Consider the following 13,859-nt stretch of genomic DNA (forward strand, 5'->3'; position numbering starts at 1 on the left):
CAAGATGACCCCAGAGCGTAGTGACTTCTTATGAGATGTGCCCAGCATACTGTCTAATTCTATCTTTTACTCTTGTTTTATGCTTCTAAAACTGTATTCTAAATCTTTTCCATCAGACTTTTGAATGGAGCTACCTCATATTAAGTTGATTTTTCTCTGCACCCTAGCTATGACTACACTACATTCTGCACCCTCTCCTTTCCTTTTCTATGTACGGTATGCTTTGTCTGTATAGCGCAAGAAACAATACCTTTCGCTGTGTACTAAATACATGTGACAATAATAAATCAAATATGGAATTAAAAGCTGAAATTCAAGCCCGATACATATTGTGCTTGCTTTTATACTTCAAACCCTCCAAAATTATTATGCCATACATTTTCAAATGCATTTCTAATATTTTCAAATGGCTGTTTCAAAAATGTAGTTTTTTTTTTAAAAGCACCAAATATAACAACACAAAATTGAAAAAAGTGAATCTTAAAATCACAATTGTTCAAAATCACTTAACAAATAACATTAATACAATCTTTAAAGAGTGGATCAAATTCTACAAACTGTTGAATCCTGCAAAACAACTGCAAAAAGCATTTCTAGCTATATAAAAACAGATATATATTTTGTGAAAACACAAACTAGTTAAGTCATAAATAGAATGGTCAAAAGATTAATGAAATAACCAGATAATAAAAATGAAATATAGTAACTGTAAGTGTTCAAATTCAGAAACAAAATTGAAAATTGTTTTCAGCAACACTCCAAGTATGTGAGGTTGAGGTGAATCACATTAACATTGGGGCTGGAATTCTACCATCTCGCCCGCCATGGAATCAGCACGGGCGAGGGTCCGACAACGGAAATCTCCGGTGGGCTCGGGCGGGAATTTTCGGTCTTGCCCGAGCGAAGCCGTAAAACCTCGTCCTTGGTATCAGTTTTGTCTGATAGAGATTATTAATATATTAATCATGCGAGTTGTTGATGGTGAGAAGTGTTATTTTCTCAATGGAACTTAAGAACATTACAGTTATAAGAAAACACTGGGTGGGATTTGTCAGCCGCGCGCGCCCCAAGGCGGGAAATTTCCACCCGATGCCAACAGACCTTTGAACGGTCCGCAAATTTTCTGCCCTGCCCACTACAATTCCCGCAGTGGGCGGGACAGGAACATCCCACCCATCAATTGATAACACTTCAGCATTCAAAGCTTTCACATGAAACCTCAAATGTTTACAAAATAACAAATGCCGAAAGTTACTTGAAATGGTGATTACGTAATTTTCAGTGTTGTCTCTTTTTACAATGTAATAATCAATATTCAATTGTATTATCTTTTCTGCTGCTTTTCAGTAGATACAGACTGCTTGTTAAGTATCGCTGTCTGAGGATTGACAGTTCACTGGTATCATGATCACTCTTAAGTATGAGCATAGAGAACTTTGTTTCTAGACGGCACAGGGGTTTAACGGGGAAGCTGCTAAAAATGGATTCGGGGATCATAATGGTCAATTATCCTGTTCACCAGTTCAGTGGACCAGTGATGTAGTTATGCCAATTTCTTGCTGCCTGCACACAACTGATTTCTGCATTCGGCCAGTGCTCCCCATGTTCTTCACTGGCTACACGCATCAGCAAGCGTCCAATATCTTTAGTGTTAATCATGGCTTAGCTGGTAGCACTTGTGCTTCTGAGTCTTAGGTTTGCGGGTTCAAGTCTTACTGCAGGACTTGAGCACAAGAATTAAGGCTGACATACCAGTGCAGAATGAAGAGTTCTGCTTTGGACACCATGAAGTAGGCTTTGTAGTCTTGAGTATGCAACAGTCAGTCTTTATTAACAACTCATAACTATACATATTTACAATAGAGAGCACATGTATGGAGCAGAATTCAGAGCCACTGACCTGCTCTGGTAGCCACAGTATGGCTAGTCCAGTTCAATTTCTGGCCAATGGTACCCCCAGGATTTAATGCCATTGAATGTCAAGGGGTGATGATTAGACTCTCTCTTGTTGGAGATGGTCATTGCCTGGCACTTGTGTGGCATGAATGTTACTTGCCACTTGTCAGTCCAAACCTAGACATTGTCCAGGTCTTGTTGCATTTGGACTTGGACTGCTTCAGTATCTAAGGAGTTGCAAATGACGCTGAACACTGTGCAGTTATCAGCAAACATGACCAATTCTGCTGTTCCATCTTCAGCCCTCCCTAAGATGAGCATTTTCTTAGCCTCTCTTCAAAATGGGATGGGGATTTTTAAAACAAAATGGAATTGAGGAGTCAGGTGAACTTTTCTTTCCTACTTGGACCTACACATCATGTCGGGATGAGAGATTAAAATGCAAACAAACTTTCAGGAAATCTCATTGAGAAGGCATTTAAATGCAACAAATCCTTCCTGTGGTTAATAGACAGTCAACTAGGATTCAACTGATTACATTTTAGCTGTACGCTTCTCAACCAGTTTTGAACAGGCACTCACCTGATGAAGGAGCAGCACTCCGAAAGCTCGTGATTCTAAATAAAAATGTTGGACTTCAACCTGATGTTGTGAGACGTCTTACTAGTTTTGAACAGATCACTGCACCACAAATCTTCACTTACGACACCTTTGTATGATGATGTCAAATGTACTTGTGGACAAATACAAACCATATTGCTAAATCATGCCGACTTAACTAAACTATCTAGTAGCCTATCCAAACACAGGTGGGAGACAGAGAAACAGCCCAGACCATCTTTACGTAATTTATGGAAGTTTTAAGGAGGAAACAGATAATAAATCCCACATCTATCATTCCATGCTACATAAACAAAAATTACCTTCACTTTCTCCAGTTGCAAATTCTACATCAGATGTTACATTTTTAGCTGTTGGTTGAATATCTTTCAGACTAGGGTCCACACAGGAATTGCTGGAAATAGAGTTGCGCTGTAATATCTGGTAAGCATTATCATGTCTTTTCCGACCCATTAGCATCAATGACGAGCCCGCAAGAAGAATGCTGCAGGACAGTACCACTGCAGTACTAATGACCTGTAAATAAGAAACATGTAAAGTAGGAAAGAAAAACACGCACTATAGCCCTTTAAAGAATGTCAATTTGAGGGTCAGATGAATAGAATGTACAGAATACAGCCCAATATGCTTGTAGCAAACAGACCTTTGGTCATAATTATAATCATACACGAGTCAACAAAGAACAACAAAGAACAAAGAACAATACAGCACAGGAACAGGCCCTTCGGCCCTCCAAGCCCGTGCCGCCCCCCGGTCCAGGATTGAATCCTGAATCCAGGATCCCCGCCCAATTTTCCAGCCTATCTTCATACCAATATCCTATCCACCGAGCTGTCCCTCACAGCTACGATGCTTTGTTCCTCACAACCTATTAACTCACCCCCACCCCCCCATTCCAGACCATGTGATCTCCAGGGAGAGGCGAAAACCCAGAGTGAAAACCCCAGGGCCAATATGGGGGAAAAAAATCTGGGAAATTCCTCTCCGACCCCCTGAGGCGATCGAAACGAGTCCAGGAGATCACACTGGCCCTGATCGGAAAATGCTTCCCAACCCTAGTCATTTCCACTTCCACGAACACCATATGCATTCCCTGCCCCAGAGACAGGTTCCCAACTATCCGCAGTCTCGCTCTGTACTGGCACCAGCAAGATGATCATAGAATGAAGCCTTGAAACGAGAAACAAGGAACAATTAGCCCGCGCCGCTCCCTGGTCCAAACTAGACCACTCTTTTGTATCCCTCCATTCCCACTCCGTTCATATAGCTGTCTAGATAAGTCTTAAACGTTCCCAGTGTGTCCGCCTCCACCACCTTGCCCGGCAACACATTCCAGGCCCCCACGACCCTCTGTGTAAAATATGTCCTTCTGATATCTGTGTTAAACCTCCCCCCCTTCACCTTGAACCTATGACCCCTCGTGAACGTCACCACCGACCCGGGGAAAAGCTTCCCACCGTTCACCCTATCTATGCCTTTCATAATTTTATACACCTCTATTAAGTCTCCCCTCATCCTCCGTCTTTCCAAGGAGAACAACCCCAGTTTCCCCAATCTCTCCTCATAACCAAGCCCCTCCATACCAGGCAACATCCTGGTAAACCTCCTCTGTACTCTCTCCAAAGCCTCCACGTCCTTCTGGTAGTGTGGCGACCAGAACTGGACGCAGTATTCCAAATGTGGCCGAACCAACATTCTATACATCTGCAACATCAGACCCCAACTCTTATACTCTATGCCCTGTCCTATAAAGGCAAGCATGCCATATGCCTTCTTCACCACCTTCTCCACCTGTGACGTCACCTTCAAAGATCTGTGGACTTGCACACCCAGGTCCCTCTGTGTCTCTACACCCTTTATGGTTCTTCCATTTATCGTGTAGCTCCTCCCTACATTATTCCCACCAAAATGCATCACTTCGCATTTATCAGGATTGAACTCCATCTGCCATTTCCTTGCCCAAATTTCCAGCCTATCTATATCCTTCTGTAGCCTCTGACAATGTTCCTCACTATCTGCAAGTCCTGCCAGTTTTGTGTCGTCCGCAAACTTACTGATCACCCCAGTTACTCCTTCTTCCAGATCATTTATATAAATCACAAACAGCAGAGGTCCCAATACAGAGCCCTGCGGTACACCACTAGTCACAGGCCTCCAGCCGGAAAAAGACCCTTCCACTACCACCCTCTGTCTTCTATGACCAAGCCAGTTCTCCACCCATCTAGCCACCTCCCCCTTTATCCCATGAGACCCAACCTTTTTCACTAGCCTACCATGAGGGACTTTGTCAAACGCTTTACTAAAGTCCATATAGACAACATCCACGGCCCTTCCTTCGTCAACCATTTTGGTCACTTCTTCAAAAAACACCACCAGGTTAGTGAGGCATGACCTCCCTCTCACAAAACCATGCTGACTATCGTTAATGAGTTTATTCCTTTCTAAATGCGCATACATCCTATCTTTAAGAATCTTCTCCAACAACTTCCCCACCACGGACGTCAAGCTCACCGGCCTATAATTACCCGGGTTATCCTTCCTACCCTTCTTAAATAACGGGACCACATTGGCTATCCTCCAATCCTCTGGGACCTCACCTGTATCCAGTGACGAGACAAAGATTTGCGTCAGAGTCATATCTTTATGGGAGCTATGACCTACAAACAATTTATTTTATTGCAGCATTTTAGCTCTACTACACTAAACTTTGTACGATCTACCTTATTCTGCATGGAGAAGACTGGTGAATCTGGCAAGCCACTCACCACACCTGCCCTGATCAGGTCACTGAACCTCTTCTGGCAATGTATTCAGAAGCAAGGCATTAAACTCCTGCTGCTAACCTCCTCTGTCAGTTCCAGCCATGATGTGGAGATGCCGGCGTTGGACTGGGGTAAACACAGTAAGAAGTTTAACAACACCAGGTTAAAGTCCAACAGGTTCATTTGGTAGCAAATGCCACTAGCTTTCGGAGCACTGCCCCTTCGTCAGGTGGAGTGGAGAATGTTCTCCGAGGTTCCCTTCTTTCAGTCCACAGAGAACACAATCTCTCTGTGGGCCCTTGGCTCCTGGAAGGCATCTGAGAACCATGGTGCTGCCTTTCCACTGTTGTTGTCTCTGTCTTGACACTTCTAAAGATTATTTATTAGTGTCACAAGTAGGCTTCATTAACACTGCAATGAAGTTACAATGAAAATTCCCTAGTTGCCACACTCTGGCGCTTGTTCGGGTACACTGGGGGAGAATTTAGCATGACCAATGCATCTAACCAGCACGTCTTTCGGAATGTGGGAGGAAACCGGAGCACCCGAAGGAAACCCACGCAAACATGGGAAGAACGTGCAGATTCCGCACAGACAGTGACCCAATCCGGGAATCAAACCCAGGTCCCTGGCGCTGTGAGGCAGCAGTGCTAACCACTGTGCTGGCCTGTTTCCATTCTGACCTTCTCAGGGTCTCTTTAAGTAGTGGAGTTGAATGGTAGTAAAGTTATGTGAACCTTCATAAGATCCTGGTTAGACTGCATTTGGAGTACTGGGAACAGTTCTGCTCTTGATACAATATTATGGAAACAAAGGCACTGGGAAAGGTTCAACAATGACTTATTAGAACAGTACCAGAATTGAAAGGTTACACCCAGCAGAAAGGATTGAACAGATAAGGCTTTCTTTTTATTAGTAAAGAGACGACTGAGGGATGGCCTGAAAGGAGATTTTGAAAGGGTTTGATAGTACATGTATAATTCCACTTGCAGATGAGACCGGAATTGGGGTCGAAGTATAACACACTTGCTAATAAATCCAATATTAAATTAAGGAGAATTATCTTTATACAGAATTGATACGAGGTGGAATTTGCTATCACAAAGAATATTTAAGGAGAAGCTAGGTGATCACATGAGAAAGAAAGAAATGGACGAATATGTTCACAAATGCAGATGGAAGTACATCGGGCTGAGATTCAGTCCATTTCTGTGCTCTAACTATTATGTAATATTTAATGTGATAGAATGGATATTAACAGTGGGAAGAGTAGGTGATCACAGGAATGCTTCTGACATATCCAGTAAGCCAAATACAGAAACGATGATTTTTGCTTGGATCATGGTTTGTCACATTACCAGGGTTATAAATTCCCACCCGAGAGGTCGGCGCATAGCACTGAGCAGGCCACTGCGCATGTGCCAATATTCCATAGAGAGCAAGCACTGATTTATCAGGGATCATCAGGAGGCCAGAATTGGAGGAACACAGATTTGGAAGGATACTGTGATTAAAGGAGCCAACAGAGACAGAGAGAACGAGGCCACTGAGGAATTTGAAAACAAGAATGAACATTTTGAAATGATGGCCTTGCTTAACCAGGGGCCAATGTAGATCAGCAAGCATGGGGATGATAGATGAATGGGACTTGGACCTGAATATTTGCTCCCGAGTGGAAAATTACCGACTCCTAAAGCCTGACTTGAAAGAAAGTAACCGGGATGGTCTGATTTTGTTCTGGGGGTGGGGGGACACTGAGTCAGACCCACTGAGATCAGCCTTGGTGCTGTAAAAATAAACAAACAAAAAAAGCCCTCTAGCCTTCACCTCTCACACATCTTTCCATCGCTGCAAATATTCAGGCCTTGGTGTAAGTGAAGACACATGTAGCAGAATTTTGGATGATGGAGAGTGAAATACAAGAGAGGCTGGCCAGGAATGCATTGGAAGAGTTGAAATAAAATTAAGAGTATAGATCAAGTTCAGAATATAGTTGTGAAGGATGACAATGTGACAGACACATTATGGGGATAATTCTCCCAGCCTGCAGCGCTGCTCGAGTAGCGCAGCAGGCGCCATTTCGCCCACCCAGGTTTCCCACTGGGCGTCACGGCCTCCGCACATCTCCAGCACTGACATTTTCGGTGTCATTAGCTTTGCGCCGGTTTCAATATTGAAATTAACATTGACATCTGAATAGCGGGGAGGCTAGTGGTCAGGATGGGGGGGGCGGGGCGGGGTGGTTTGGAAAGCCAGCGATGGGGGGTTGTGGGGCTGGCCAGCGATCGGGCTGGCCAGTGATCTGGAGGCCGGCAATGGGGTCCACTGCGCATGTGCCAATCTCTGATCTGGCCGATCGGCACATGCACAGTGGCCCGCTCAGTGCTATGCGCCGACCTCTTGGGTGGGATTAGGCCCCACCCACTGATTTCCAGAGTGAATCATGCTAGGGCACTATGTGATGCACAGTGTTGGAGATTCATTCTGGAAGTCACACTAAAAAAAAGTGGGATTTTCTCCCATTTTCCCACACATTGGGAACTTAGAATGTATTTGGGAGAATCTCGGCCTACATATTTGAGCTTTGTTACAAATGATGGTAAAAATGTAAAAGCAGATGTACAAGAGGAGAACATGGCTTATAATGGAAAACTTCTGAAAACTATAGCCGAGGACAAAATCAATAGTGGGACAGCACGGTGGCACTGCCGCCTCACAGCGCCAGGGACCTGGGTTTGATTCCCGGCTCAGGTCACTGTCTATGCGTAGTCTGCACGTGGGTGAAAACATTTTTCCTCACATCACTTCTACTCCTTTTGCCCATTATTTTGAATCCGTACCCTCTAGTTCTTGATGTACTCTTAAGAGGAAACAATTTCTCACTATTTACCCTGTCCATCCCCCTCAAAATCTTGATTACCCCTATCTTCAGCTAATTTAACTACACGAAAGAATATCTTACACTTCCACAATTTGTTAACATAAAACTTGGAAGTATGCTGCTTTATAATTATACGAACAGTCTTGCTAACATTAGTGAACAGTGAGAGTACATAGGTTAAGTTCTACCCATCCAACTAAATTTTAGCAAATATCATAATGTAGTGCATCTCTCAAAAACCTAATTAATGTTCTAATAGATGCACATTGCCTGAGCATAGCAAATTACAGAATAATTACTCCTTTATTGGCAATTTCACAAAGACATTGTTCTCTTCCACGTCACTGAGGCTAATTATAGGTCCACTTATACCTCCCTGACTGAGATCAGTTAACTAAGCACTGACCGAGGATTGAACTTTGGGAGCTAAATTATTTTTATGGCTTAGAACCCAAAACAAAACACTGCAGAAAGTTATCTGCATACAACTTGGTCTCATGATCTACAGAAAAATGGAGGGGATCTTAATACTTTCAGGTCAAACTACCTTTTCCCAAAGAAAATCCAAGAAGTTACTTCTGATATTCTTGTGCAAATAGCAAACAAGCAGCATCAGGGCCATCATCATGTGCATCCGCACCTCTCCTGGGCTATGTCAGTACACAAGTTGTGTCCTGGAGCTGCTCTGTTGGTGCCAGTTATTAAGATTGTCCTAAATAATGGTCTATAGATACCTTACATTGCAAAACCGAAATCGCTGGTGGGCACACAGTGATATCCCCCAGCTTCAGTTGTTCTTTAAAAATAAATCTGAAAGATCTTTTATTCTTCAACTCAATATGCTGATAGGGTAAGACAAGGTGAATAAAATGGGTGGGAGACTCATGTGGAGTAAACATCCAGCAAAAGGGCTGTTTCTGTGTTGTAAATTCCATGCATCTGGTGGATTCCGTCCCTGTAAATCATAACTATTAAAGCTCCAATATGAATTTAAGAGTTTTCTTTTGATGATTTAAACACTACATCTTAGAATTATGTTCTATCTTGACCTCAACAACAATAGAGTATCAAATTTCAGGCATTTCAAAATAAAGTATATCAAAAGTGAATTACTTTCATCTTTCTTCAAACTTGCATGTTGATGATAAATGCAACACTATTTTGAATTATTCTAGTACAACAGCTGGAATTAAATGTGGATCTCTGAAGATTGAATTCCAATTCAATCTGCAGAGATAGTACAGCATATGTAAGAGTTTACAGTGGCTTCAGCTAGATACTTTTGAGGGTGATTCAGAGATGCCATTTAATTCATACCTGAGTATTTCCATAAAAGAATGCTGAATCTCCCAGTGGTTGTGTATTTGGATGACCAGTTATCAATAGCATTCCCACAATGAATGCTGGTATCCTAATAAAACAAAAACATACGGCTACTAATTGCTAGAATAATGGATCACAATTATGCATTGCCAAAGAAATTAAAAAGGTTTATTAGCCGAGATGACAGGCAAAAAAGTCACACCTGTAGTGCTGGTCCTGTGGGCATAGACATGGCAGAAAACTACAATCAATCTTTAAAATAGACATGGGGGTGGGGCATTCTCCCAAAAAACTTCTAAGCGTTGGATTTGTGTAAAAACTGGAGTAAATCATGCTGTTTTTTTCAGCGGGAGTTTCAAAATGTATCTCCCACACTCTGTGCACTGCAAAGTGCACTAGCATGAATCAGTCCAAGAAGCTGGGGTTGGGGCCGATTCCCGCTGGAAAGACCAGCAGCACAGCGCTGAGCAGGCCACTGCACATGCACCGAACTGTCAACGCTGAGATCGGCACACGTGCCGTGGCCCCGCACTATCGGCCTCCCGATTGCTGGCCAGCTCGGTCACTGGCCAGCCTGTCACCCCTGCATCGTCGGCTGTGCGACCCTCCACAGAGCCCAATTACTGGCCTCCCGAACATGCCTGGGTCAGCCGCGAACCCCCTGCCCTCCATCAGCCTGCCTCGATGACCACCACCCCCGTGATCTTCCCCCCCGCACTGATCCCCCCGCCCCCGCTCCAGTCTTCCGCTTGCTGCGCTACAAAAGCAGCGCAGTGGGATGGGAGAATCACTCCCCCATATGTTTCAAGATGACTTTAGCTGACATGTAAGCACTGCAGTGAATGCACATATAAACTTGTGAAATAAAGGGGGCGATTCTCCCAAAAGTACTGAATTGGCGAGAAAACTGGTCTAGATCACAACTGCTTTTTCAGTGCAACTTCAGACCTGAATCTCCCCACTCTGTGCAATGCAGGGATCACAATCGTGAATATCATTAAAAACCCAGGGGTGGAGCCTATTTGCCCCAGAGGCTGACAGCTCCGGAACTCTGCGCATGCACATTGGCTCCGATCGGTCAGTCTCCCCGTTTGCACTGACCAGCCCAGGTCCCCCACAGTGTTGCCCCTCTCGACACCACCACGGGCCGATCAGAGCCCCCATGACAATTCCTGGGCCAGCCCCGACCATCTCTCCCCGTCCCAGAGAGCCCCAATCTCCCTCAACGGGAGGCAGATCCCAGCCCGCCACAATTGCTGCCCTCCCTCCGGCCGAGACCGATCCCCATGCAAAGTGGCAGCGGGACCTCCACCCTCACCAATCGCCCCCTAGGCCCAGGGTGCCCCCTGGCCATGTGCACTTTGTCCTTTGGCCACCCGACCCCTGGGGGGCTCCTCTTGCTCCCCCTTCACTCCAGCGGGGTCTCCCGCTAGTTCTCCGAATGGGGGGAAGCTACTCTAAACCCCTCTGGACTGAAATACTCCTGGTGGGGTGGGAGACGCTATCGGGCCCGGGAAGTTCTGTGCCGGGCTCGATAATGACATTTAAAACAGATTAAAATCACTTACCTCTCTTCCTGCCAGTTTCCAGTGTGGTCTCGACTGTGCCTGTTCTCTGGCTCTGGGAGATGCGCATGCGTCGGGAACGCATGTGCGAATCCCGCGAAATGCCCGACACGCACATCTCCCGACCCGACCCGCCAGAAAATGTGTGGGTCGCGATGGAAGAATCGCCCCCAAATATTCAAGTTGCAAAATCAGGCCTGCTTTCGATGCTTGCCTACAATTTTAGTGGTGTCAGTTGCTTCTATTAGAATTTGAGCAACTTACTTTTATGAGAATTGATTCACTCAGCGCCTGACCTCATTACAGCCTTGGTTCAAACATGGTCAAAAGAGCTGAACTCCAGAGGTGAGATGAGAGTGATTACCCTGGATATCAAGGCATCAAGGGAGCCTCAGCAAAATCGGAGTCAATGGGAATCAGGGGTAAAACTCTCTGCTGGATGGAGTCATACCTGCATAAAGGAAGATGGTTGTGGTTGTTGAAGGTCATCTTATTTCCAGGACATCACTGCAGGAGATCCTCAGCGTACTGTCCTCGGCCCAACCATCTTCATCAATTACCTTCGTTGCATCATAAGGTCAGAAGTGGGGATGTTCATTGATTACTGCACAATGTTCAGCACCATTCATGACTCGTTAGATACTGAAGCAGTCCATGTCCAAATGCAGCAAGACTTGGAAATGTCCAGGCTTGGGCTGACAAGTGGCAAGTAACATTCATACCACAGAAGTGCCAGGCAATGACCAACAAGAGATCATCTAACCACTTCCCCTTGACATTCAATGACATTACCATCGCTGGATCCTCAACTATCAACATCCTGGGGTTCCCGCTAACCAGAAGCTGAGCTACACTGGTCATAAATACTGTAGCTACAAGAGAAGGTCAGTGGCTACAAATCCTGTAGCGAATAATTCACCTCCTAATTCCTCAAAGCCTGTCCACCATCTACAAGGTACTTTCCTCGATGAGTGCAGCTCCAACACTCAAACCTGACACAATCCAGGATAAAGCAGCCCACTATATTGCCACATCATCCACAAACATTCACTCCCTTCACACATTGGCAGCAGTGTGTACCATTTAAAAGATGTACTGCAGGAACTCACAAAGGCTCCTTAGACAGCACCTTCAAAGCCATGATCACTATCATCTGGAAGGACAACAGCAACAGACACATTGAAACACCAGCACCTGGAAGTTCCCTCCAAGCCACACATCATCCTGATTTGGAAATATATAATTTTCCTTCACTGCCGCTGGGTCAAAATTCTGGAATTCCCTCCCAAACAGCAGTGGGTGTACCTGCACCACATGAATTGTAGCGGTTCAAGAAGTTTTAAGTTTTTTAAGTTTATTTATTAGTGTCACAAGTAAGCTTACATTCACACTGCATTGTGAAAAATTGCTTAGGAATGTCCTGCCCACAAAAAGCCGAAGAAATCCAACGTGGCAAATTACCCCCATCAGTCTACTCTTGATCATCAGCAAAGTGATAGAAGGTGTCATCAACAAAGTTATCAGGCAAACACTTAATCAGCAATAACTTGCTCACTGATGTTCAGTTTGGGTTCCACCAGGACCACACTGCTCCTGACTTCATGATAGCCTTGATCCAAACAAGGACAAAAGAGGTAAACTCCAGAGGTTGGGTGAGAGTGACTGCCCATACATCAAGGCAGCATTTGACAAAGCATGGCATCAAGGAACACTGGCAAAACTGAAGTCACTGGAAATCATAGGGAAATCTCTCGACTGGTTGGAGTCATATCTAGCACAAAGGAAGTTAAGTTGTAGTTGTTGGAAGTCAATCATCTCAGTCTCGGTATATCACTGCAGGAGTTCCCCAAAGTAGTGTCCTCGGCCCACGCATCTTCAGTTGTTTTATCAATGATCTTCCCTCTATTGTAAGGTGTGAAGTGGGGATGTTTGTAGATGATTGCACAACGTTCAGCATGATTCGCAAATCCTCAGGTTGTTACGATCCCAGCTGATGTGAATACTGGACAAATCAGATCCCAACGTGAAACCTGGCTTGATAGATCCTAACTTTAATTTTCTTTTAAGAAACCATGGAGGACAGTAACTGAACAGATTTACAGGACTAAAGTTTGTTTATTAGTCACAACTAAGGCTTACATTAACACTGAAATGAAGTTACTGTGAAATTCCCCTAGTCGCCACACTCCGGCGCCTGTTCGGGTCAATGCACCATGCTAATGTACTTATAAAACAAAGAATAAAACATTTATTAAAGAAAAATGAACTATTTTCTGGTCAAGAAGGCTGGAAAGATCTCAATCAGTGAATGATTCAAATCAAATTATTCCTTCACCCCAATAATAACTTTACAGATACATACAAATTTACAAAGATAAAAAAAATTACAAGTTCTGCCTTATGTTCTAATATTCAAGGTAAGTAATTGGTACATGTAAATCTATAGGCAAACTGTGTTCGGGCACATCACACTCCAAAATGACTGACAGAAGCCACCAAGGCAAATTCAATGGATTTTTCATCAACCACCCAAGCCCAGGTTCTCCTTACACCGTGAACTAACTGGTCTCACTGTAACTCTGGGGGCAATGTTGAGTCCATGCTTGCCGTCCATGGAAATGGCGGCAGGGGCTCCAGATCTGGCAAAACCCTGGAAGTCGTGGAACCTCACTGGTGATGTTCACGCCCGAAACATTCATTTTAATACAGACACGCACGCCATTTCCCATCCTGATGGTGAACTCCACCAACTGCACATGTGTGGCCATTCTTCAGCCATTCTTCAGCCAGACCGCAGAAACCCTGAGGTTG

At 44.5% G+C, this 13,859-nt stretch overlaps 1 protein-coding gene across 7 annotated transcripts in view; it reads right to left on the reverse strand.

Moving 5' to 3' along the window:
• Positions 1–13,859, reverse strand: part of LOC144503689 (lysosomal cholesterol signaling protein-like) — a 65,488-nt gene that overhangs the window by 8,692 nt on the left and 42,937 nt on the right. For all 7 annotated transcript variants that reach the window (XM_078228422.1, XM_078228419.1, XM_078228421.1 and 4 more), the window contains exons 9-10: positions 9,478–9,571; positions 2,820–3,033 (exon numbers count right to left, since the gene is read on the reverse strand). In XM_078228422.1, the coding sequence (XP_078084548.1) occupies positions 2,820–3,033; positions 9,478–9,571 (308 nt within the window). The remainder of the gene's footprint in view (positions 1–2,819; positions 3,034–9,477; positions 9,572–13,859) is intronic.

This window comes from Mustelus asterias, chromosome 14 (assembly GCF_964213995.1).
Source record: "Mustelus asterias chromosome 14, sMusAst1.hap1.1, whole genome shotgun sequence".
NCBI lineage: Eukaryota > Metazoa > Chordata > Chondrichthyes > Carcharhiniformes > Triakidae > Mustelus > Mustelus asterias.